The sequence below is a fragment of the Rhinopithecus roxellana genome, chromosome 16, assembly GCF_007565055.1.
Source record: "Rhinopithecus roxellana isolate Shanxi Qingling chromosome 16, ASM756505v1, whole genome shotgun sequence".
NCBI lineage: Eukaryota > Metazoa > Chordata > Mammalia > Primates > Cercopithecidae > Rhinopithecus > Rhinopithecus roxellana.
The window spans coordinates 67294439-67316073 of record NC_044564.1 but is presented as its reverse complement, the minus strand read 5'-3'; the positions used below and the strand labels follow the sequence as shown (position 1 = coordinate 67316073).

General features: G+C 36.8%; 2 protein-coding genes across 6 annotated transcripts in view; one reads left to right on the top strand and one right to left on the bottom strand.

Moving 5' to 3' along the window:
* Window positions 1-8018, top strand: part of PSIP1 (PC4 and SFRS1 interacting protein 1) — a 52330-nt gene extending 44312 nt beyond the window's left edge. Inside the window, exons 11-16 of one of the 3 annotated variants that reach the window (XM_010355018.2) lie at window positions 1832-1887; window positions 2480-2550; window positions 2759-2860; window positions 2971-3184; window positions 5319-5430; window positions 6567-8018. In XM_010355018.2, coding sequence (XP_010353320.1) covers window positions 1832-1887; window positions 2480-2550; window positions 2759-2860; window positions 2971-3184; window positions 5319-5430; window positions 6567-6627 — 616 coding nt within the window. In that variant the 3' untranslated portion in view covers window positions 6628-8018. Of the gene's footprint in view, window positions 1-590; window positions 1808-1831; window positions 1888-2479; window positions 2551-2758; window positions 2861-2970; window positions 3185-5318; window positions 5431-6566 lie in introns of those variants that run through there. The other 2 variants (XM_030919253.1, XM_010355019.2) reach the window with 2 other exon arrangements.
* A 1460-nt stretch (window positions 8019-9478) lies between these two features.
* SNAPC3 (small nuclear RNA activating complex polypeptide 3) overlaps window positions 9479-21635 on the bottom strand; it is a 39314-nt gene continuing 27157 nt past the window's right edge. The window contains exons 6-10 of one of the 3 annotated variants that reach the window (XR_746995.2): window positions 21290-21372; window positions 19474-19638; window positions 14619-14726; window positions 11741-12335; window positions 9479-10428 (exon numbers count right to left, since the gene is read on the bottom strand). Coding sequence is in view for 1 of the 3 variants with exons in the window: in XM_010355016.2 (XP_010353318.1) it covers window positions 12188-12335; window positions 14619-14726; window positions 19474-19638; window positions 21290-21372 (504 nt within the window). In the remaining 2 variants the exon portion in view is untranslated. Of the gene's footprint in view, window positions 10429-11010; window positions 12336-14618; window positions 14727-19473; window positions 19639-19738; window positions 19865-21289; window positions 21373-21635 lie in introns of those variants that run through there. The other 2 variants (XM_010355016.2, XR_004053919.1) reach the window with 2 other exon arrangements.

The window sequence follows — 21635 nt, the reverse complement described above, 5'->3', positions numbered from 1 at the left end:
CAAAGTTAATCATGAGCAGTGAAACGATTCTTCAATAATTTTGTACTCTTTTTCTTTATATAATATATCCGTAAGCCAAAGTCTTTCTTGACAAGTACAGTGTTTTACTCTGCTTTCTTAGTTTGGAGGATATACAAATAGTTTTAGCTCCTTGAGGGAGTAATTTAAATAACTTATCTAAAGCTCAAAAATATTATTCCCTCTAATCTGTTAGACTTTAAGCACTTCTGTAAATATTTAAGTTATTCTTTGTCACCTATCATTTTCTATTCTGTCTTTTCACTGAAAAGCTGTTGGACTGTTTGTTGCTTTTGACTTTATTGTGCTCCCAAAATTAAGATATAAAATTAGTTGTTATTAGTATACATAGCACAACCCTTCTTTAGTATCTTAAAGTTAACTTTATGTATTTCAGTTTCTTTTGAATGTCCTCCAATGTAACTTTCTCAAATTCTAATATTTGTGTTTTCTTTCCTTCTCCTGTTATTACAAAACTTTGTACTTGGACAGTTTTGCTCTGTAAAGCATTTCAGATGCAGCTTGTGTGAAATGCATTATGCAAAATAAAGTTTATTGTATTGTATTCCCAGCCAAACAACATGTAATCTACAGTAATAAAAAATATATCTCATTTTGGGCTCAAAGCATTAATCCAGTTACTGAAAAGAGAATACAAGTGGAGCAAACAAGAGATGAAGATCTTGAGACAGACTCATTGGACTGAATTTCCCCCTTCCCCCCATTGATGGAAGAATGTTCCAGATTCTAAATTGAGGACTTCATTATTAATGGCATTACTGTGTTATGATTGTTAACAAATTTCATGTAAGGTACACACTACATACTAAGGTCGGCCATCATTCCTGTTTTTTCTTTTTTTAACCAAGCTTAAAATGAAGCTTTGTGTTTGAAAGTAATAAGCTCAGACGAAGATGGTGGTTGTACATTATTCATTTAGAAAATATAAAAATTCATTTTGTTTTGAAGCTAGTTATTAAACTGGAATAGCAGTTATATCCCCTGAGAATGGGGCCCTTCCCTTGACATTCCTTTGTTGTTTAATTCTTTAGAATCTTAATAAATGTTTTTTTAATCCTGAGAGATTAAACAGTAGTAGACTTGTTAAGAAAAAAATGAAACTGTAACCAAAATTTTAAAATAAAGTTTTTTTTAAAAAAAAAACTGATTTTTAGGTATTTTTTGTTCTTGTCTATTTGAATTGGTTCATATAATATGGCCTGAACTCTAAGCTAAGATACTAGAAATTAAGATTTTAATTTTAAGTGGTGATTTTCGTGATTGACAACAAAATGGTACCTTTTAATTTGTGAAACGTTAGTGAATGTTACTGGACGTCATTCAAGTTTGATATATTGGCCCCCCCCGCAAAAAAAATGGTATCTTACATCTATTTAACCTTAAAGCTAACTTCAAAACTCATTTATCTACGTGTTACATGCACAACAATTAAATTGGTCTATTTTAACATACGGCTTTTAAAAAGAATTGATGTAGAAGCCATTAAGTATTTATAGGTATTATCTTCCCATTGTGGCCTATTTGTCCAGTGACCCTGAAATTGTTCTTCTAGCAACACACTATGATGTCACTGAAAAGTTAGATATGATTTAATTTAGCATGTTAATTTGAGTTTTGCTTATATTTATGCTATGGAACTGCACCATTCAATTCCTACAGTCAGTTCCTTTGCAGTCTAGGTTATTACTTGTTTTAAGGAAAACATTTTTAGTTTTTGCATAGGGATTGTGGGCATTTAGTAATCAGTCACAAAGTTCCAATGTTTTGAAATATTTGTGTTAACATTTGATAGGCAGAATAAAGATGAAGGAAAGAAGCCAGAAGTTAAGAAAGTGGAGAAGAAGCGAGGTTAGTTATTTCGCTTTCTAAGATACATAAAATTATACATGGAAAGGAAGTTATATAGACATAACTTTTCGTGTATTGGTTTTGGAATCATTTCATACTCATATCCTACAAATACTTTTTCAAATCCCTAATGGGCTTTATATAAATTGCATTGTATTTTAAGCATAATCAAGTGAACTTAAGTTGTCTTCAATGCTCATTAATTATTTGACAGTGTCAAATTTTAGTACACTTGCTGAAAGCTGGATGCTTTCCCATTTCAGACACATCCCTTGGTTAAACATAAGGAAAAGCAGGTGTTTAGGGACTGGAGAGCAGAGGAATTATCATATGCAGACTATTCATTGTAGAAAAAACGCAGTCAGGTGGTGGTTTTGTGCTTTTATACTGCATGTTCCTTTTCGCATCCAGACGCTAAAAATGGCAATAAGTACTTATTCTTACTTAAGCTGTTGTGTGTATCTGTAAGCTTCTTAGTAAAGATTACTGAGAATTTTTTTTTTTGAGTCCACTAATTCATTATACTTAGCCTATATACAGAAATACTGGTTTTGGAAAAACTGTTCACTGTTTTTCACATTTTAATTTATAGAAACATCAATGGATTCTCGACTTCAAAGGATACATGCTGAGATTAAAAATTCCCTCAAAATTGATAATCTTGTAAGTGTTTAACTTCATTTAAAACTACAGTACTGCATTTATAGCTTCATCTTTGATTTTCTCACATGATCTTATGAGTATGTAAATTTAAGATAAGGGATAAATTACTGGTCATTTTACACTACCTTTTTTTTTTAAGTGATCTTTAGAAACAGATTATAAGTATTATGATAATTAACAGCTATGAAATTACTGTTTTGTCATGAAGGATGTGAACCGATGCATTGAGGCCTTGGATGAACTTGCTTCACTTCAGGTCACAATGCAACAAGCTCAGAAACACACAGAGATGATTACTACACTCAAAAAAGTAAGTGATTTCAAGTCATGTAGATTCTTTGAATTTTGTCATTACTTCATTTAAAAATTATTTAAACCAATTAGGCAAACAATTATGATGAATGTATATTGTTTTCTCAGATACGACGATTCAAAGTTAGTCAGGTTATCATGGAAAAGTCTACAATGTTGTATAACAAGTTTAAGAACATGTTTTTGGTTGGTGAAGGAGATTCCGTGATCACACAAGTGCTGAATAAATCTCTTGCTGAACAAAGACAGCATGAGGAAGCGAATAAAACCAAAGATCAAGGGAAGAAAGGGCCAAACAAAAAGCTAGAAAAGGAACAAACAGGTATGTGATAAAAAGCCAACAATTTCACGCCAGTTTTTAAACCATTTGCCAGGACTGCTTTTAAAAATGGCTTTGATGCATAGTTTCAGTGTTAATCCCACAGAAAAAGTATACATAGGCAAAATGGTGAAAATATGATGGGCTTATTGAAGGACTAGAGCAGTGTGCATTCAGAACAAAAAAGTCATGTCAGTTTCTATTAGACTTCTAAGGCAGAAACCATTGTTCATGAGGCAGATGACTCTGGATAAACATTTTTAAAAAGCCATCCATCACAATGCCTCCTCATCCCTAGAGGACCCACTTCCTGGTTGCTCAACTGCTTCTGATGTTTTCTTCTCACGTAAAAAGTAAAATAGCATACGGTAGCCTTTTAAAACACAGCATCATAGGTGGAGGCTACACCTGCCATTACTTGTTGCTGTTGACAGGCTAATACAGGTATTCTGATGATGCTGCGTGAGTTACCCTGAACAGACTGTATTTTCACTGTATTAATGCCATGTCATATTTTTTACTATAAAGTACTTACGTGTGAATAAGTTTAAAGAAAGACAGTGATCTCATTGGTAGCATATAAATTTAGTCAACAATGATGGTGATGCCAAGCAACCACAGATTGTCCATATGGGTCACTAAGATATACCTTTGCTTTCTAATGGTTTTAAATGTACACAAACTTTCATATATAAAATTAAGATTGTGTGAAATTACCTTTAGGCTATGTTTAAAGGTGTGTACAAAACATAAACTAATTTCATGTTTAGAGTTGGGTCCCATCTGCAAGTTAAACTCACGTATATTCAAATATTTCCAAAACAATTTCTTAACTAAGAAAGTCTTTTTGGTTTTTTTTTTTTTAAAGATGGAGTTTCACTCTTGTTGCCCAGGCTAGAGTGCAGTGGTGTGATCTCGGCTCACCAAAACCTCCGCCTCCTGGGCTCAAGCGATTCTCCTGCCTCAACCTCCAGAGTAGCTGGGACTACAGAAATACGCCACCACACCTAGCTAATTTTGTATTTTTACAAATTTACATGGAGAAATTACAGATTTCTCCATGTTAGTCAGGCTGGTCTTGAACTCCCGACCTTGGGTAATCCACCCACCCCGGCCTCCCAAAGTGCTGGGATTATAGGCATGAACCACCGCGCCCGGTGAGAAAGTCTTATAAAGCGCTTAGATTTGTAGCATATATGTAAAGCACTCAACCTTAGCTTCTTTTTTCACTAACTTTTAGTAGTAAATTCTGCTAGTATTACTAACAGCAGTTATTTTCATGTGTATTAGTAAAAATTTGTAACATACACAAATAGAAATAACTTCCCATATCCCTGTCATCCAGGTTTGGTAGTTCAGTTTATGATCATTGTGCTTTTGTAGCCCAAAACCTTTCTCTGTGCCCCTCTTAAAAGTTTTTTATGACAAATCCCAGACATATCATTTCACTCATAAACATTTCAGAATGTATGAAATACTCTTAAAACAGAATCATAATACCATTATCAGCTCCTCCAATCTTGTTATTAAACATCTTAGTGGCAGCTGCTTAAGGTAGAAGCTGGCATTTCAAAAGCGGTTGGTTTTTTGTTTTTTTTTTTGTTGCTTTATTGGGGAATAATATGGGTCCCCTTAGAGAATTATTAATATGACTTACAGGAAAACCCCCTTTATTTATTAGGCACAAAAATATCAATTAGGAAATACTCCTTTAGCACTTTGTTCTAAAATAATAAATTTTAAAATTTGATTCACATTGCTTTTTCTTAGTAGTAGAATAAATCAATATGCTAAGAATCATAACACCCTGTAGTCTTCCTGGTAATAGTAACAACCAGAATAACCAGATTAATAATCCACTTCCTGTACCCATAGATACAGTTAACCTGCATTTTATGGTACCTTAGCTACCCAAAGCCTCCGGTGGTGATCCACTCTCCTCTTTTTGATAAAGCATCAAAACCCAATTCTAACATTCAAGACAGGGCTGTATTACAATGTAATTTCAAATAAAAGAAACTAAGTAGTAGAAACACGAGGGCCATGTTGTATTTTGATTTTGGAACTTTAGTAGACACCTTCAGTTATTACTTTGTAAGTTTTTAAACGAAGTTTTTCCATTGGATTCCTTCTCAAGGGTCAAAGACTCTAAATGGAGGATCTGATGCTCAAGACGGTAATCAACCACAGCATAACGGGGAGAGCAATGAAGAGAGCAAAGACAACCATGAAGCCAGCACAAAGAAAAAGTGAGGAATAGGTCTTAATGGGTCTTGTGTGTTTTATTATGCAAGTTTTTAATCACAGTTCTGTTCCAAGGTTATTTTAGTATAAGCAATTATCTTTTGATCACCCAATTCCTGAATTCAGTAAGCAAGTTACAATTCAAAAAGGCAGAAGAGTAAAAACCTTTTATTGACAATGACTTTGCCACTGAATTCAAGGGAATGGAGCTCGCTGGGAATCCAGTTAAAAAGAAAATATTTGCTCCTGAACTTCTTTTACTGAGATACTGTTAGTAATGACTTGCATTCACACTTTCTTGAATTGTGAGAGGATAATTGTAAACAGTTAGATGGAGAATCACAGGCTATTTTTTTTTCTTCTTTTGAGACAGAGTTTCTCTCTCGTTGCCCAGGCTGGAGTGCAATGGCATGATCTTGCTCACTGCAACCCTCAATTCCTGGGTTCAAGTGATTCTCCTGCCTCAGCCTCCCCAGTAGCTGGGATTACAGGCTCCTGCCACTAAGCCCATCTAATTTTTGTATTTTTAGTAGACAGGAGGTTTCACCATGTTGGCCAGCCTGACCTCAAACTCCTGACCTCAGGTGATCCACCCACCTCGGCCTCCCACAGTGCTGGGATTACAGGTATGAGCCAAAACACCTGGCCATCACAGGCTGTTTTTTAATACCCACCCTAAAATAGGCTATGGAGCCATAGTTGAAGTCTTGGTTTGTTCCATTGGTGTATTTGAAGGACTTTGAAGCATCCCTTCTAATTCTGAAATTGAGGGAAATCTTGTTATCTATGTGTATATCAACCTCTCTTTTTGTTAAGATTTTGAAATGTGTTGGTATCACAGATACAAAACATGCTCATGTTCTTTAATAATCACTTTTAAGCTAGAAATGATGGAAAAGGCTTGGTCTGTGACACTTTCCTGAGTTATTTTGCTTCATCTGCATATTACTTTGGGAAGAAGATGTAACAGTTTTGAAGAAGAAAAAAATAATGACTGTTCTAATAAGTCAAGTTTATTTTTGGTTTGATTTCAGTCTTTTCATCAGTTTAAAAATATAATGCAGACTTAATGTCTTTTTTTCTTCATTAGGAGAAAATCCTAATTCCAGTTATTGTACCTTTCTTTCCCCCTTTTCTTCAGGCCATCCAGTGAAGAGAGAGAGACTGAAATATCTCTGAAGGATTCTACACTAGATAACTAGGTTGACATACCTGGAATATAGAGAACACTTGAGAAGTTTGTAATGGCTTTCATTTGAAATAGACTGCTGAAAGTTTTAAATTTTTATAAGCATAGGTTTGATGTTGAAAATTTGTTACGGGGGAGAAGATCCCTTTGTTTTAAAGTAAACATTATTGCTAAGTATACTTGTGCAGTATTAACAGCTACATTATACAGTAAATGTGGGATAAAATCCAATTAGAAAATGTTAAACTGCTTTTCCAGACATGGTTGTAGCATATTTTCAATTAGTGTGTGTATGTTAATGTGTAATTGATAGAACAAAGTTACATTTTTAAAACTGCTACTTGTATAAACCTTGCCTCTTTCCCCAAATACCGTGGGTTTTGTGCATAGTTTTTACAAACCTTGGACTTACCAGACTGTCTTTTCACTGTTTGTGGGTTTTGTAGAAGTTGAGCATTTTTATGGTAGATAAAATGTTACTTCTATACAAGTACTCACTCCCTTTTTATCTAAAGTCTGTATGGTTTGTTTGGTATGACAACTAGTTAAGTAACTGACATTGAACTGACTGAGAAATCTACAAACTATAAAACATGATGTTAAATACAAACTAAATTTTTGAAGGTAATTTAGTTTTGTGGCTGAACATTCAGTTGAAGTCTTAGGACTTCTCTGCAGATGACTGGCTATATATAGGAATGAATCTGGCTTTAGGGTTAAATCATTTAAGGTCCTTTTATAGGCAGGCACTAGTAATTAAAACTGAAAACTAAGTAAGTTTATTTTTGAGAAATGTTAAAGATGTGTTCAGGAAATCACTAAATAGTACTTAATTGGAAGAAAAAATCATGATGCTTAGACAAATATAAATAAATGCTATACAAGGAAACTCACCTATTTGAAATTATGGCTATATTATTTTTATTTTCTAGATTCCAAAAATACAAACACTAGTTCTTCCAACATAGTACTTTAATAGTCTGTACACTGACGTGTATGGACTAAATCCAGGGTGAAATCAGTGTTACAAAATTTAAGGGTATGTTAACTAAACGACAGCATTTCTAAGATATTTTGAATATTAGGTCATTTGGCATTTTTAAATAAGTAGGATACTTCTCATGTTTTGGAACTATATGAATATGGAAAAAAATGGCTTAAGACCAGTGTCTGTGTATGACATTGTATGGTTGACTCTCTGGGATAACTGTTTTCATCTACAGAATTGAAGTTTTGCTTTTACGAGGTCTTATAGTGGAACTAGGAATCACTGTTTTGAGAGAACCTGCATATATACCAGTCATTATCTGTTTGATCCTTATACAGTTTTAACTTAGATTTATTCTAGTTAAGCCATAAGTTCAACGTGTAAACTTGTTTTGATTAAAGAATTTTTCTACCAAACTCTACTAGTAAATTACTTTCTTCCTATTTACAAGAGTAAGTGATGAAATTCTGGGTTTGCTGCCAAGGAAATAATTTCTTAGTTAACTGGTCACAGAGGTTGTGTTGTTTTGGGAAACAGGGTTAACTAAACAGTAAGCTCAAGATGATAAAAATAAAGGAAATATTTATCTTTTGTTCACCCTCCCTTTCCATAACCCACTAGATCCATAGTTTTACAAAGAAGCCACAGAATATTCAACTTCTAGAGATACAGCATCATTCTCATAATTTATGTCAGCTTGTACAAGCTGACCTTGCTCTAACTAGTTGATGTTCACTTCAAGCATAACTGCCTTTTAATTGTAACTCTCAAGAAATTTGCTTTGTCATAGGCTGATTTACAGATAACTATCATTCTCAGAACTCTTGATAATTATTCATAAGACTGAAGAACTTTCAGGATCATTGAAATTGTTCATTGGCTCAATTGGTGTGTGTGGTCAAAACTCCACAGCTTGACAAGGCACCAAGAGGTAATTTTGAGATAGCCCCCACCCTGCCCCGCAAAAAGTGTGTGTAATATGTATGTTTTAACACCTCTTTTGGGCTGCCCCGCAAAAAGTGTGTGTAATATGTATGTTTTAACACCTCTTTTGGGCTGGTGTGTGTGTACGTATGTGTTTTGATTACTGGATAAAAGAGTCATACATCAGGCGGGCGCAGTGGCACGTGTCTGTAATCCCAGCTACTCGGGAGGCTGAGGCAGGAGAATTGCTTGAACCTGGGAGGCAGAAGTTGCAGTGAGCTGAGATTGCCCCACTGCACTCCAGCCTGGGAGACAGAGCGAGACTCCGTCTCAAAAAAAAAAAAAAAAAAAAAAAAAAAAGTCATACATGACTGAGCAGAACTATTGAAGGTTTTCTTGGCTGCTTGGAGAAATTGCAGATACAGCCATCTGAATCTGAGAACTGATTGGGATTTGGTATGTGAACAACTGGAGAGAACCATGCACTTTAATATTATATCTGGTGATTTCAAATAATACGACAAATTTTGCTGATAAAGTACTGCGGTCTATGTTCCCACTCACATACACTTACCTGGTTACAGATGTCAGGTCAAGATGAGGTCTGCACCTAATCCTGTATAAGAGCAAAGATTTTTCATAGGGTGCTGTGAGGGCTTCACTAACTTTATTTTGTCCGACTGGCCAGAGAAAGGATGCTCTAATGGAAATAGCAAACCCGTATCATTAAACTCTTTAGAAACAAAGAAGCTGGTTTAATAGGCAGAAATGTGTTTGTTTGTGCTGTGTAATTCTGCAACACAATGTTACTTTCTCCTAGTAAAACTAAAATGTCTAATTATCCTTAAACGGTACTGAGGCCTGAAGAATGTTTAAAGAAATAGCTATTGCTTCTGGTGACTTTTGTGCATGTGCATCCACTATTACATAAAAGTCAAATTCAACTACCAAGCAGGTTGATTGACATGTTCATGACAACATTTTCACATTTGCCTATCTTCATTAGATAATGTGTTACATGTAATTTGACAGGTGTGTTATTTTGATTGAAATAAGCATAAAGAAAAGCTGTCTGAAAAAAGAGAAAAGCTGTCTTAAATCAGGGGTTTTATAGCTCCAGAAATATACAAAGTTAGGAATTTCTTTTGATTTGAACTTGGTTGGATACCTGTATAACTGATACATAACACACAGGCAAACTGGGATTAACCTGGTTAACTTTTCTCCTCAGTTTCACCAGGAAACAATAATAGGTACCTGAGTCTTTGATGAAAAGGTTAACCTTAAGAACTAGCAGAAAAACATTCTCAAATAATAGAATGCCAGTAGCAGAAATGTTTTGACTGGCATGTTTCTTCTTTGTCCACTAAAATGAATCAACACCACACATGGAATAATGCATTATGATAATAATTAACTTTTTGAGGTTTGAGAGTATGAAATGAAAATGAATAAAATAAAATATCCTTGCATATGCATGTGAGACCTATAAGGAATGCAATATTACAAATAAAGGAATCAAAATTTTTACCCATGGAATTTTAGGGTTGGGTAAATCATTTATCTTAAATCTATGGTTTGCTGGCTGTTATCAATCTGCTCAATTTTAGCATTGTTGTATACAAGAAAGTAAAAACTTAGGTATAACATAAGCCAGCCTCTGAGTTCTCTATACTGATTATCTGCATACTGACTGAATCAGTGAATGAGAACACTAGACATACCAGAAACACGTGCTTGTCCTCTCCAAGCCAACGGACTTAACTGTTTGTGGCATTTAAGTCCATAAAACATACTTCACTGTCAATCTTAAACACATAGGCTTACAGGTTTCGTCAGTTTTCCATTTATATAAATGTCTGTTCTTAGCCATCCAGATATTCAGTCAAATTTAAATACAACCTAGGAAAGAGAAAGTGGATTTATTTATTTTAAATGATGCATTTGAAATCTATAGTATCCCTAAAAGTCTTTTAAACAGTATTAAATTTTCTACCCATAAAGGTTTCCAGAAAATATTTGAATATAGATAGCTATAAATCTATCTGATAGTCTAGACCTGAAAATAAATAGTTTCTTTTGCTGGGTGCTGTGGCTCATGCCTGTAATCCCAGCACTCTGGGAGGCCAAGGCGGGTGGATCACTTGAGGTCAGGAGTTCGAGACTATCCTGGGCAACATAGTGAAACCCTGCCTCTACAAGAAATAAAAAAATTAGCCCGCCATGGTGGCCTGTGCCTGTGGTCTCAGCTACTTGGGAGGCTGAGGTAGGAGGATCACCTGAGCCTGGGGAGATCAGGGCTCCAGTGAGCCAAGATCACACCACTGTACTACAGTCTGGGTGACAAAGTAAGACCCTGTATCAAAAAATAAGTTTAAAAAGTTGTTTTTTTTTTTCCTCAGAATAAGATGAGAGTAACTAGGATTACTATATTAAGGGGACCAGAAGAATGGAAGACCTGGGCCAGAAAAACTTATTTTTTTCTTTTTGCTTATAGAATATTGGTATATATCCAATAGTATCATTACCCAAGAATAAGTGAGCCAGAGCTAGCGTATCAATAGGATCTTGATTTTTCCATGTCTCCACAGTCATACGAAATCTATTGTTTTTTTAAATCATAGTATTAAATTGACATTTTAAACTCATAGCATTCATAAAGCTTTTGTCAAGAAATAAAGCTTCAAGTTAATGTTATTTCTGGAGTTATGAGTATATACTCAGTATCTTTTTAAATCCATTATTCACAAAGTCTTATTAACATGTCTTGTATGCCTAGTTTCCTTCAAAACAAAACCTAACATTACTCAACAGCACACTAACATTAAATTACCCCAAAGCAGCCGGGTGCGGTGGCTCATGCCTGTAATCCCAGCACTTTGGGAGGCTGAGGCGGGCGGATCGCCTGAGGTTAGGAGTTTTGAGACCAGCCTGGCCAACATGGTGAAACCCCGTCTCTACTAAAACTACAAAAACTAGCCAGGCATGGTGCCAGGTGCCTGTAATCCCAGCTACTCGGGAGGCTGTGGCAGGAGAATCACCTGAACCCAGGAGGCAGCGGTTGCAGTGAGCTGCGATTGCGCCGTTGTACTCCAGCCTGGGCAACAAAAGCGAGACTTACAAAAATAAATTATCCCAAAGCTATTAATTTTGTCTTATTTGTAAATAATTCATTCTCCCTAATTTCCGTTACAGATATTTGAAGAATCTTTACCTTGGAAGCCTCATGGTAGAAGGTGTAGCTCTCACATTCTTCAAAGCATTTTCAAAACACTTCCACTACTTGATGTATCATTAATTCTATCTTTAGCAAAAAAACACTCTGGACAGAGAATGAATAGGGAAGGCATGGATTGGGAGAAAGAATATGTGTGTCTGACAAAGGATTTAAAGTCAGAATATATAAAATACCACAACTCAATGGGTAAAAAGCACTAAATTAAATACTCTTTGGAATAAATATGAAATTTAACTATGTTATAAACATTTAAATACAATCATTACTTTATAAAAAAATCTGTGATTTGGATTTTTTTTTTTGTTAGCTTTAGCAGACTGTTCAAAGTGGATCCTGTTCCTCAGTGGCGTTTCTTAGAAAAAAGGTAACCATCCAAGAGAACAGTTATTTCATGAGGGGGTACTTTTGTGAGTGTAGCTATTCTTAATTAAAGGTTCCAGGATCAACATAAGGATAAGCAAGGAATTCCCCCAGTTTGTTGCCTTCTGAATCATAGTGGAGCATTCGGAAGCAAACATCACAAAAGAAACATGGGTCCTCTGGCGCAAAACTGTCATTGTTCGTCACCCATCTGTAGTTTTTAAAAAAAGAAGTACATCATTACAATCAAATTTTCCATACCTTAACATGCTTTAAGTTATGACCTGTAGCAATATGTAAATATTACATTCTTACTATTTCCTTATCAGTCTGTTATTAATGCATAATCTTTAATTTTGTATACATAGATGCAAATACCAGCAATACTCTCTACAAAGCAAAAGGTCATCCAATATTAAGAAACACTGCAGAGGCCGGGCGCGGTGGCTCAAGCCTGTAATCCCAGCACTTTGGGAGGCCGAGACGGGCAGATCACAAGGTCAGGAGATCGAGACCATCCTGGCTAACACGGTGAAACCCCGTCTCTACTAAAAAATACAAAAAACTAGCTGGGTGTGGTGGCGGGTGCCTGTAGTCCCAGCTACTCGGGAGGCTGAGGCAGGAGAATGGCGTAAACCTGGGAGGCGGAGCTTGCAGTGAGCTGAGATCCGGCCACTGCACTCCAGCCTGGGCAACAGAGCGAGACTCCGTCTCAAAAAAAAAAAAAAAAAAAAAAACAAACACCGCAGAATGCTGTTTCTCTGTAATATTATCCTTAAAGGAAGAATATAAATCTACTTGAAAGCATCACACATTTGCCATGACATACCTATTCTCCAAGTATGAATATAGTCATTTTCTTCTAACAGACCATCTTGAAAAACCGTAACAAAATTAGATGCTACAGATCTGATACACTTTTGCTTAATATACCTTCTTAACTGATAAATGAGTACTGGTTATTCTGAAAACTTATGTAACTCTATTTACCTATAACTCAAGATTATGTTATAAAGTATATACAAATGGCAATATAGGCAACATTATTCAACCAAAATGTTGAATGGCATGAAGATGCTATTGTATGGTATGTTTGAATTCTGCATCTCATGGAATGTTTGCTTTTAACATTATTTTCCCTTTTATCTGATTTATCATGTTTTCCTGTTGATCTTTTAGAAAAGAATATTGTGGGGTGGCGAAAACAAACTGAAGATACAAGTTGAGTATCCTTTATGTGGGCCGGGCACGGCGGCTCACGCCTGTGATCCCAGCACTTTGGGAGGCCAAGGTGGGTGGATCACAAGGTCAGGAGTTTGAGACCAACCTAGCTAACATGGCGCAACCCCATCGCTACTAAAAATACAAAAAAAAATTAGCTGGGTGTGGTGGTGTGTGCCTGTAATCCCAGCTACTCAGGAGGCTGAGGCAGGAGAATCACTTGAACCCAGGAGGCAGAAGTTGCAGTAAGCCGAGATTGTGCCACTGCACTCTAACCCAAGGGACAGAGCAATACTCCATCTCAAAAAAAAAAGAGCATCCTTTATCTGAAATGCTTGGAACCAGAAAGAAGTATTTCAAATTGCAGATATTTTCAGATTTTTAAATATATTATGTATATATTTACCGGTTGAGCATTCCACTGAGAATGTGAAATCCAAAATGCTCCACTGATCATTTCAGCATCAGATGTTGCCACTCAAAAACTTTCAAGTTTTGGATTTCTGATTCTTGAAATTTGAAATGCTCAACCTATACTAAATTCCCTGTCCTCTGAGTGGCTTTCAGATTTTTTTTTTTTTTACAGTTACTGCTGTGTTGTCCAGGCTGGTCTCCAGGCCTCAAGTGATCCTCCCACCTCAACCTCCAAAAGCAACAAACTTTTTTTTTTTTTTCACTGACCCACAGTAAGAAATGCTTTATAATCTAAACATGTAGAATCACATGAAATAAAAATTTTATAAAACTATATTTTAACTTCATGTGATGTGCTGTGGTATTTTTTTAATTGATGAAGTTTTATTGATGAAGCTGATCATGTAAGCTGTGTGGACAGACAGAAAGAACATGGTTCCCCAAGCATTTTGGATTAAACAAGGTTTTCTTTCCTTAGACTTCCCAAATCCCTTTATGGTAACGTACACTGTGACCCTCTAACAGGGAGTTACTGTACAGAGCTTTTCTTGAATGTATTCTATCAAAGAATCCTTGCTTTCTTAACACTAGTAACTTTTATTTTTATTCACCTAGCTGTATACATTTTACAAGCCTTAAATTTGACCTACCCCTGGACTTGTGTACATATAATATTTCCTTACTATTTAAGAATGTCAGTTTTAACTCACTAAACTGGTTTTGTGGCACTTCCCTACTACATGATACTTCATATTTATAACCTGAAGTACAAATATTCTTAGATCCAAAGTGGAAAACAAATACCAAAAGTCAAAACTACCATTTCTCAGAGAAAAAAAAAAAATACATTATCACTCACCTAGCTGTATACATTTTACAAACAAAACATTTTCTGGTCCACAGCCAATGCTTCTTGATAAGGAGGGGATACAGTGTCCTATCCAAGCAGTCATCATGATGCACAAGCCTTTTGTTCATGGGAAAATAAAGATATTAAGGTGATAAATACTAAGTGACAAATTTTTATGAGCTATTAAATATATCTGTACCTGAGTATTAGGAAAATAGATACTTTCAATTTTTGCTTACAAGATATTGCTAAATTACTTGTTATACCATGTTTGACCAAACTGTGTTCCACAAAATACTTTCTCCAAGAGCATTTTGGATTAAACAAGGTTTTCTTTCCTTAGACTTCTCAAATCCCTTTATGGTAATGTACACTGTGACCCCCGCAAAGAGGGGGTCATCATATAGAGCATTTCTTGAATGTATTCTACCAGAGAATCCTTGCTTTGCTTAACACTAGTACCTTTTATTTTTATTTATTTGAAATGGGGTCTTACTCTGTTACCTAGGCTGGAGTACGGTGGCATGATCTTGGCTCACTGTAGCCTCAAAGTCCTGTGCTCAAGCAGTCCTCCGACCTCAGCCTCTCCAGTAGTTGGAACTACAGGCATGCACCACCACACCCAGATAATTTTTAAAATTTTTGTAGAGACAGGGTCTCACTATGTTGTCCAGGCTGGTCTCAAACTCCTGGCCTCAAGCAATCCTCCCACCTCAGCCTCCCAAGGTGCTGGGATTACAGGTGTGAGCCACCACACCTGGCTAACATTTAGTACTGTATAATGAAACAATTTGGGCAAAGCTACTCAGTAATATTTTACCTAGATTAACTGGTTGTTACAATGTGGCTCTTGTTTTTCTAATGTCTCCTTTATTAAAATCTAATTCTGACTCCTGGCATAATATGAATTGGTAGAATCTTAGTTTTAAGTGTCAGAATTGTGAAACCTTTAAGAAGTTTCATAACTTTTATTAAAAAAAAAAAAAATTGAAGTCAATCTCTACTCTGCCACTAATCAGCTCCATGGCTTTGGGTAAATCCTGTAAATCATGACAGACTTCAGATTATTCTGAAAGATGAAAGGACTACACAGAATTGTTCTAAAGGTCTCTAACAATTCTAAAATACCATTTTTTTAATTAAAACTTTCACCATCAGAAAATAATTAACCTTTTGATAATTGGTATTATGGAATGGCACTGAATGATTAAATCCACCTGTAAGATAAAAATGACTTCTCTAAATTGCCTTTTAAAAAGCCCTACATTGCATACTCTTAATAAATGTAAACTGTTTAAAAAAACAAAAGGGCAGACGTGGTGGCTCACGCCTGCAATCCCAGCACTTTGGGAGGCCAAGGCAGGAGGATCGCTTGAGCTCAGGAGTTTAAGACCAGCCTGGGAAACAGCGTGAGACCTTGTCTCTACAAAAAATAAAAAAATTGGCCACGCATGGTGGCATATGCCTATAATCTCAGCTATGGGAAAGACTGAGGGAAGAGGACTGTTTCAGCCCAGGAGGCCGAGGCTGCACTGAGACATGATTTTGCCACTGCACTCCAGCCTGAGCAACAGAGTGACACCTCCTTCTCAAGAAAAAAAAAAGTGTAAATTGCTTTTTCTTTAACATTCAAACAGATCATGTTTCTTTTGTTGATCACTGTATCAAGAAGTTACCATGAGTTTAAGGGTCATGTTTTTATCCTTCAGCCTTGGAATCACACTGTTTATAGAAACAGGCCTACACTATAAGAAATGTATGGAAAAGGCCAGGAGCGGTGGCTCATGCCTGTAATCCCAGCACTTTGGGAGGCTGACGTGGGCAGATCACCTGAGGTCAGGAGTTCGACACCAGCCTGGCCAACATGGTGAAACCCCTTCTCTACTAAAAATACAAAAATTAGGCTTGGCACAGTGACTCACACCTGTAATCCCAGCACTTTGGGAGGCTGAGGCGGGCGGATCACCCGAGGTCGGGAGTTCAAGACCAGCCTGACCAACAGATTGAGTAGAAACCCCATCTCTACTAAAAATACAAAATTAGCTGGGCGTGGTGGCACATGCCTGTAATCCCAGCTACTCAGGAGGCTGAGGCAAAAGAATCACCTGAACCTGGGAGGCAGAGGTTGCGGTAAGCCGAGATCGTGCCACTGCACTCCAGCCTGGGCAGCAAGAGCAAAACTCGGTCTCAAAAAAAAAAATAATTCAAAAATTTGCCAGACAAGGTGGCACGCACCTGTAATCCCAGCTACTTGGGAGGCTGAGGCACAAGAATTGCTTGAACCCGGGAGATGGAGGTTGCACTGAACTGAGATCATGCCACTGCATTCCAGCCTGGGCAACAGAGCAAAACTCTGTCTCAAAAAAAAAAAAAAAGAAAAAGAAAAGAAAAGAAATGTATGGAAAATAAAGCCACCAGAGAGAACTGGGGGTTGCCTTCCATCTTATGTTTATTACAAGGCTAGTATATTTTCCCACATTTGAAAGGAAGAGCAGGCAGAACAGCTTATATAACTTTTTTTTTTTCTTTTGATACAGTCTTGCTCTGTCGCCCAGGCTGGAGTACAGTGGCACAATCTTGGCTCACTGCAACCTTCGCTTCCCGGATTCAAGTGATTCTCGTGCCTCACTCTCCCAAGTAGCTGGGACTACAGATGTCCATCACCACAGCCAGCTAACTTTTGTATTTTTAGAGACAGGATTTCGCCATGTTGGCCAGGCTGGTCTCGAACTCCTGACTGCAAGTAATCTGGCCACCTTGGCCTCCCAAAGTGCTGGGATTACATGCATGAGCCACTGTGCCCAGGCTGCTGATATAAAATTTTAATAACATCAAAGACATAAATGTACTGTCTATAATTTTAAAAGTCATATAAATCCAAGGTTTATATACGCTTCTGACTCTTGCCTCCCCATTCTTCTTCCCTAGGGGCAACTGTTTTCCATTCTTAATTGTTTGTTTATAATTTACCTCCTCAACTTCTCCCCACAGAACTACCATAATTTTGGTTAAACAGATATTTAATTCATGACGAATTAGTGCTACTTCTACCTAAGCCACATAGTTGACATTTATGGGACAACATTTTGTTTTCTAGCTATTAATCTATTAATTCTCTCCCATTTACATTTGCTTAATTTTTTTTTTCTTTTTTTTTTTGAGACGGAGTCTTGCTGTCCAGGCTGGAGTGCAGTGGCGCAATCTCAGCTCACTGCAAGCTCCGCCTCCTGGGTTCACACCATTCTCCTGCCTCAGCCTCCCGGGTAGCTGGGACTACAGGCGCCTGCTACCATGCCCGGCTAACTTTTTTTTTTTTTTAGTAGAGACAGGGTTTCACCATGTTAGCCAGGATAGCCTCAATCTCCTGACCTTGTGATCCACCCGCCTTGTCCTCCCAAAGTGCTGGGATTACAGGCGTGAGCCACCACACCTGGCCCATTTGCTTAATTTTCAATGTACCTGTCACGAATTCAGTCACCTATCTTCTGACAGAACAGTGAACAACCAGGAGTCAACCAGTTTATTTTTCCCCCCAGACATCCTTCCTGAGTTTTATATGCTACTGGCTCCAGACCCTGGATCAAATCTCCAGATCTGGTACAAAGCTCTCACACTGGGATTTCACTTTTCCATCATTCTGAGAATCCCTTTTATGTCTATTTGACCTATTCTGCCTATTCTGTGTTGCATTCCATGTCTTTCGTGTTCATGGTGTACACTTTCTGTGAAGCACTTTTACATCTTCTGGTAGTTTCCGGAGATGGAGTGCATGAGATATAAAATTTTGGAGATGAGTCAGTAAGACCAAAAATAGAAGCAGGGACTTTCTGAAAGCATCCATTTCTTTCCTTTTTTTTTTTTTTTTTTGAGACAAGGTCGCACTCTGTCACCCAGGCTGGAATGCAGTGGCATGATCATAGCTCACTGCAGCCTTGACCTCCTGCTCTCAAGCAATCCTCATGTTTTAGCCTGAGGAGCTGGGATTCCAGGCACACACCACCATGCTCAGCTAATTTTTGTATTTTTTGTAGAGAGGGTTTCACTGTGGTGTTCAGGCTGGTCTCGAACTCCTGGGCTCAATCTGCCCACTTCAGTTCCCCAAAGTGTTGGGACTATAGGCGTGAGCCACTGCACGTGGCAGGCATCTGTTTCTATTACTGGTATAATAAATTACTAATTAATACCAGTAATTACTAGTTTCTAATTACTGGTCAAACACAGGTACATTATTGTTCCACAAAAAAGTTTTAAATGGTCTCTCATAAGGAATCAAACCAGCACTGGAGCAGGGTTTATTCGTACATAGTATTCCTTCTTAAACAGATTTCCTAAATAAAGAGGAAATGAATAGCCTTATTCATGGAATAAGAGCTATTAGCTGTTTAAATTTATAACTCATCCCCAAATCTCATTTTAGACTATCTTAGCTCCTTCCCAATTTAAATCTTTGTCAAAGCATTAAGACTTCACATTTGTCAAATATTAGAATTACTCTTCCTCCAATTCCCTTTTATCTCCTTCAAATTTTGGCAAAAAGAGAAACCTAAAAACAAAGTTGCAATGTTATCTATAAATGGATAACTACTACCTGAATAACAGCTGTTTAATACAAAATGGAGATACTTTTTAAATTATTAACAGATTTTTAACCTTCTAATAGTAAAGTATTTCTTATAGATTTTCCAAAATAATGAACAATAGAGGATGCAAATGGATGGAAAGAGTTGGTCTTTGCATGGAAAGAAGACAGCATTTTTGCTGCTTCCAAGTCAAGTTGCAATGATCATTACTTTTACTCCTCTTATTTTTAAAAAAACTATCTCTGCTTTTGTACTCTGAAATAAAGAAAAAAAAAGTAACCTACCTTATGTCAGTAATGACAATGACGTGTTCACAGTCTCCCTGATGACAGTATAAGTAAGGAAAACCCAGTTTAATACACAAGTCATTGAAGGTGAAATCTTCCATTCTAGCAGTCTGAAACTTTCCATATCCTCTGTCATGGGACTCTGACCACTCAATGATAGTTCTAAGGGGGGGAAAGGCAAGGATATATCATTTTTCCACAAAAACTTAAAAACTACAGAAAACAGTTTGTGATTGCAGTAATTCACATTAACCTAGCTCACCCAACTAACTGGACAGTTGCCATCTTGAGATGAAGACCAAAATGTTCGATACATGTTGAGATTAGGAATGCTGAATTTTCATAAGGGATCAGTTTTCCGCAGGTTACATGATGTGTATCACTTTAGCTTAAATGCAAAAATGTGTAACAATGTCACTCATTATTGAGTTTTGAAAAATATTTTTCACAAAATGTTAGTATGTAATGAGATTTAATATTTCAAATATTTCTTAGTTTCAATGTTTAATATCATAAATATTGATAGTTATAACCCACAAAAGCAGAAGCTCATTGGAGTCTTCAATTATTTACAGTATAAAGAAATGCAAGGCTGGGCACGGTGGCTCACACCTGTAATCCCAGCACTTGGGGAGGCCGAGGTGGGCGCATCACTTGAGGTCGGGAGTTTGATTCCAGCCTGACCAACATGGGGAAACCCCATCTCTACTAAAAATACAAAATGAGTTGGGTGTGGTGGTACACATGCCTGTAATCCCAGCTACTCGGGAGGCTGAGGCAGGAGAATCGCTTTAACCCGGGAGGTGGAGGTTGCATTGAGCCGAAATCGCACCACTGCACTCCAGCCTTGGCAACAAGAGCAAAACTGTCTCAAAAAAACCAAAAAAAAAAAACCAAAAAAATGCTGAAACCAATAGGTTTGAACTGTTGGGTTAGAATACAGATTAAAAATGGCTATAATAGGCTGGGCATTGTGGCTCACACCTGTAATGTAGCACTTTGGGAGGCTGATATAGGCGGCTTACTTGAGGCCAGGAGTTCAAGACCAGTCTGGTCAACATGTTGAAATCCTGTCTCTACTAAAAATACAAAAATTAGCCAGGCATGATGGCACACACCTGTAGTCCCTGCTACTTGGTAGGCTGAGGCACGAGAATGGCTTGACCCAGGAGGCACAGGTTGCAGTGAAAGCCAAGATCGTGCCACTGTACGATGACAGAACGACACTTTTTTTTTTTTTCTTAAAAGGCAACAATAATATGTATACTTATATACTCTAATTGCTTAGACATTGATAATGAAAGTATGGTCTCATTAAAATGAGCTTAGATATAGATTTTTCCTATATTATGTACTTAAGCAACATACATATCACCATCACCTAGCACAATAGTATATACTAGATAGGCAGAAAAAACAGTGACAGGTTAATTTACCACTATTACTTATATGTAAAGGCCAGAGACTAATAATGCGTGTTAATGGGATTTAATTTATTATTATTATTTTTTTTAGAGACAGAGTCTTGCTATATTACCCAGGCTGGAGAGTAGTGGGTATTCACAGGTGAGATTATAGCATGCTATACAGCCTTGAACTCTTGGCCTCAAAAGATTCTCCTGCCGCAGCCTCTGGAGTGGCTGGGACTACTGTACCTGGCTAATTTTTTTTTTGGATGTATGTAATGCTCAAGACAAGATCAATAATTCCTTGGCAAAGGTCCTTAATAGGCCAATAATAGGATTTGTGGAGATAACACTACTTTGATAACTAGAAATAGGAAAGACTTTGAGAAGATTTTTGGAAACTATACCTGCTCAAATCTCTGCATTCCGGGTATCTTTTATCATTATAAAATGTTCCTTCAAAATAAAAGAAGGCTGATTTGTATAGGTCCTACAAGAAAACAGATGGTATTGAGAGAAAGTCAACTATTAACAATTATGAAATTGCTCTAACTATTAATTCAAAATTTATGTATCATAAAATCACACTAATACATGTTACAAAAACTGCTACTACTTTCAATTTTACCCTACTGCTGTTTTAATCACTACGTTTGATTCAAATGTGTATATTCTCCTGAGATTCATGAAAGAAACCCAATTAGAAATCAAATAAACATCATTATTTTATCATATGAATACACAGCAGTAAGT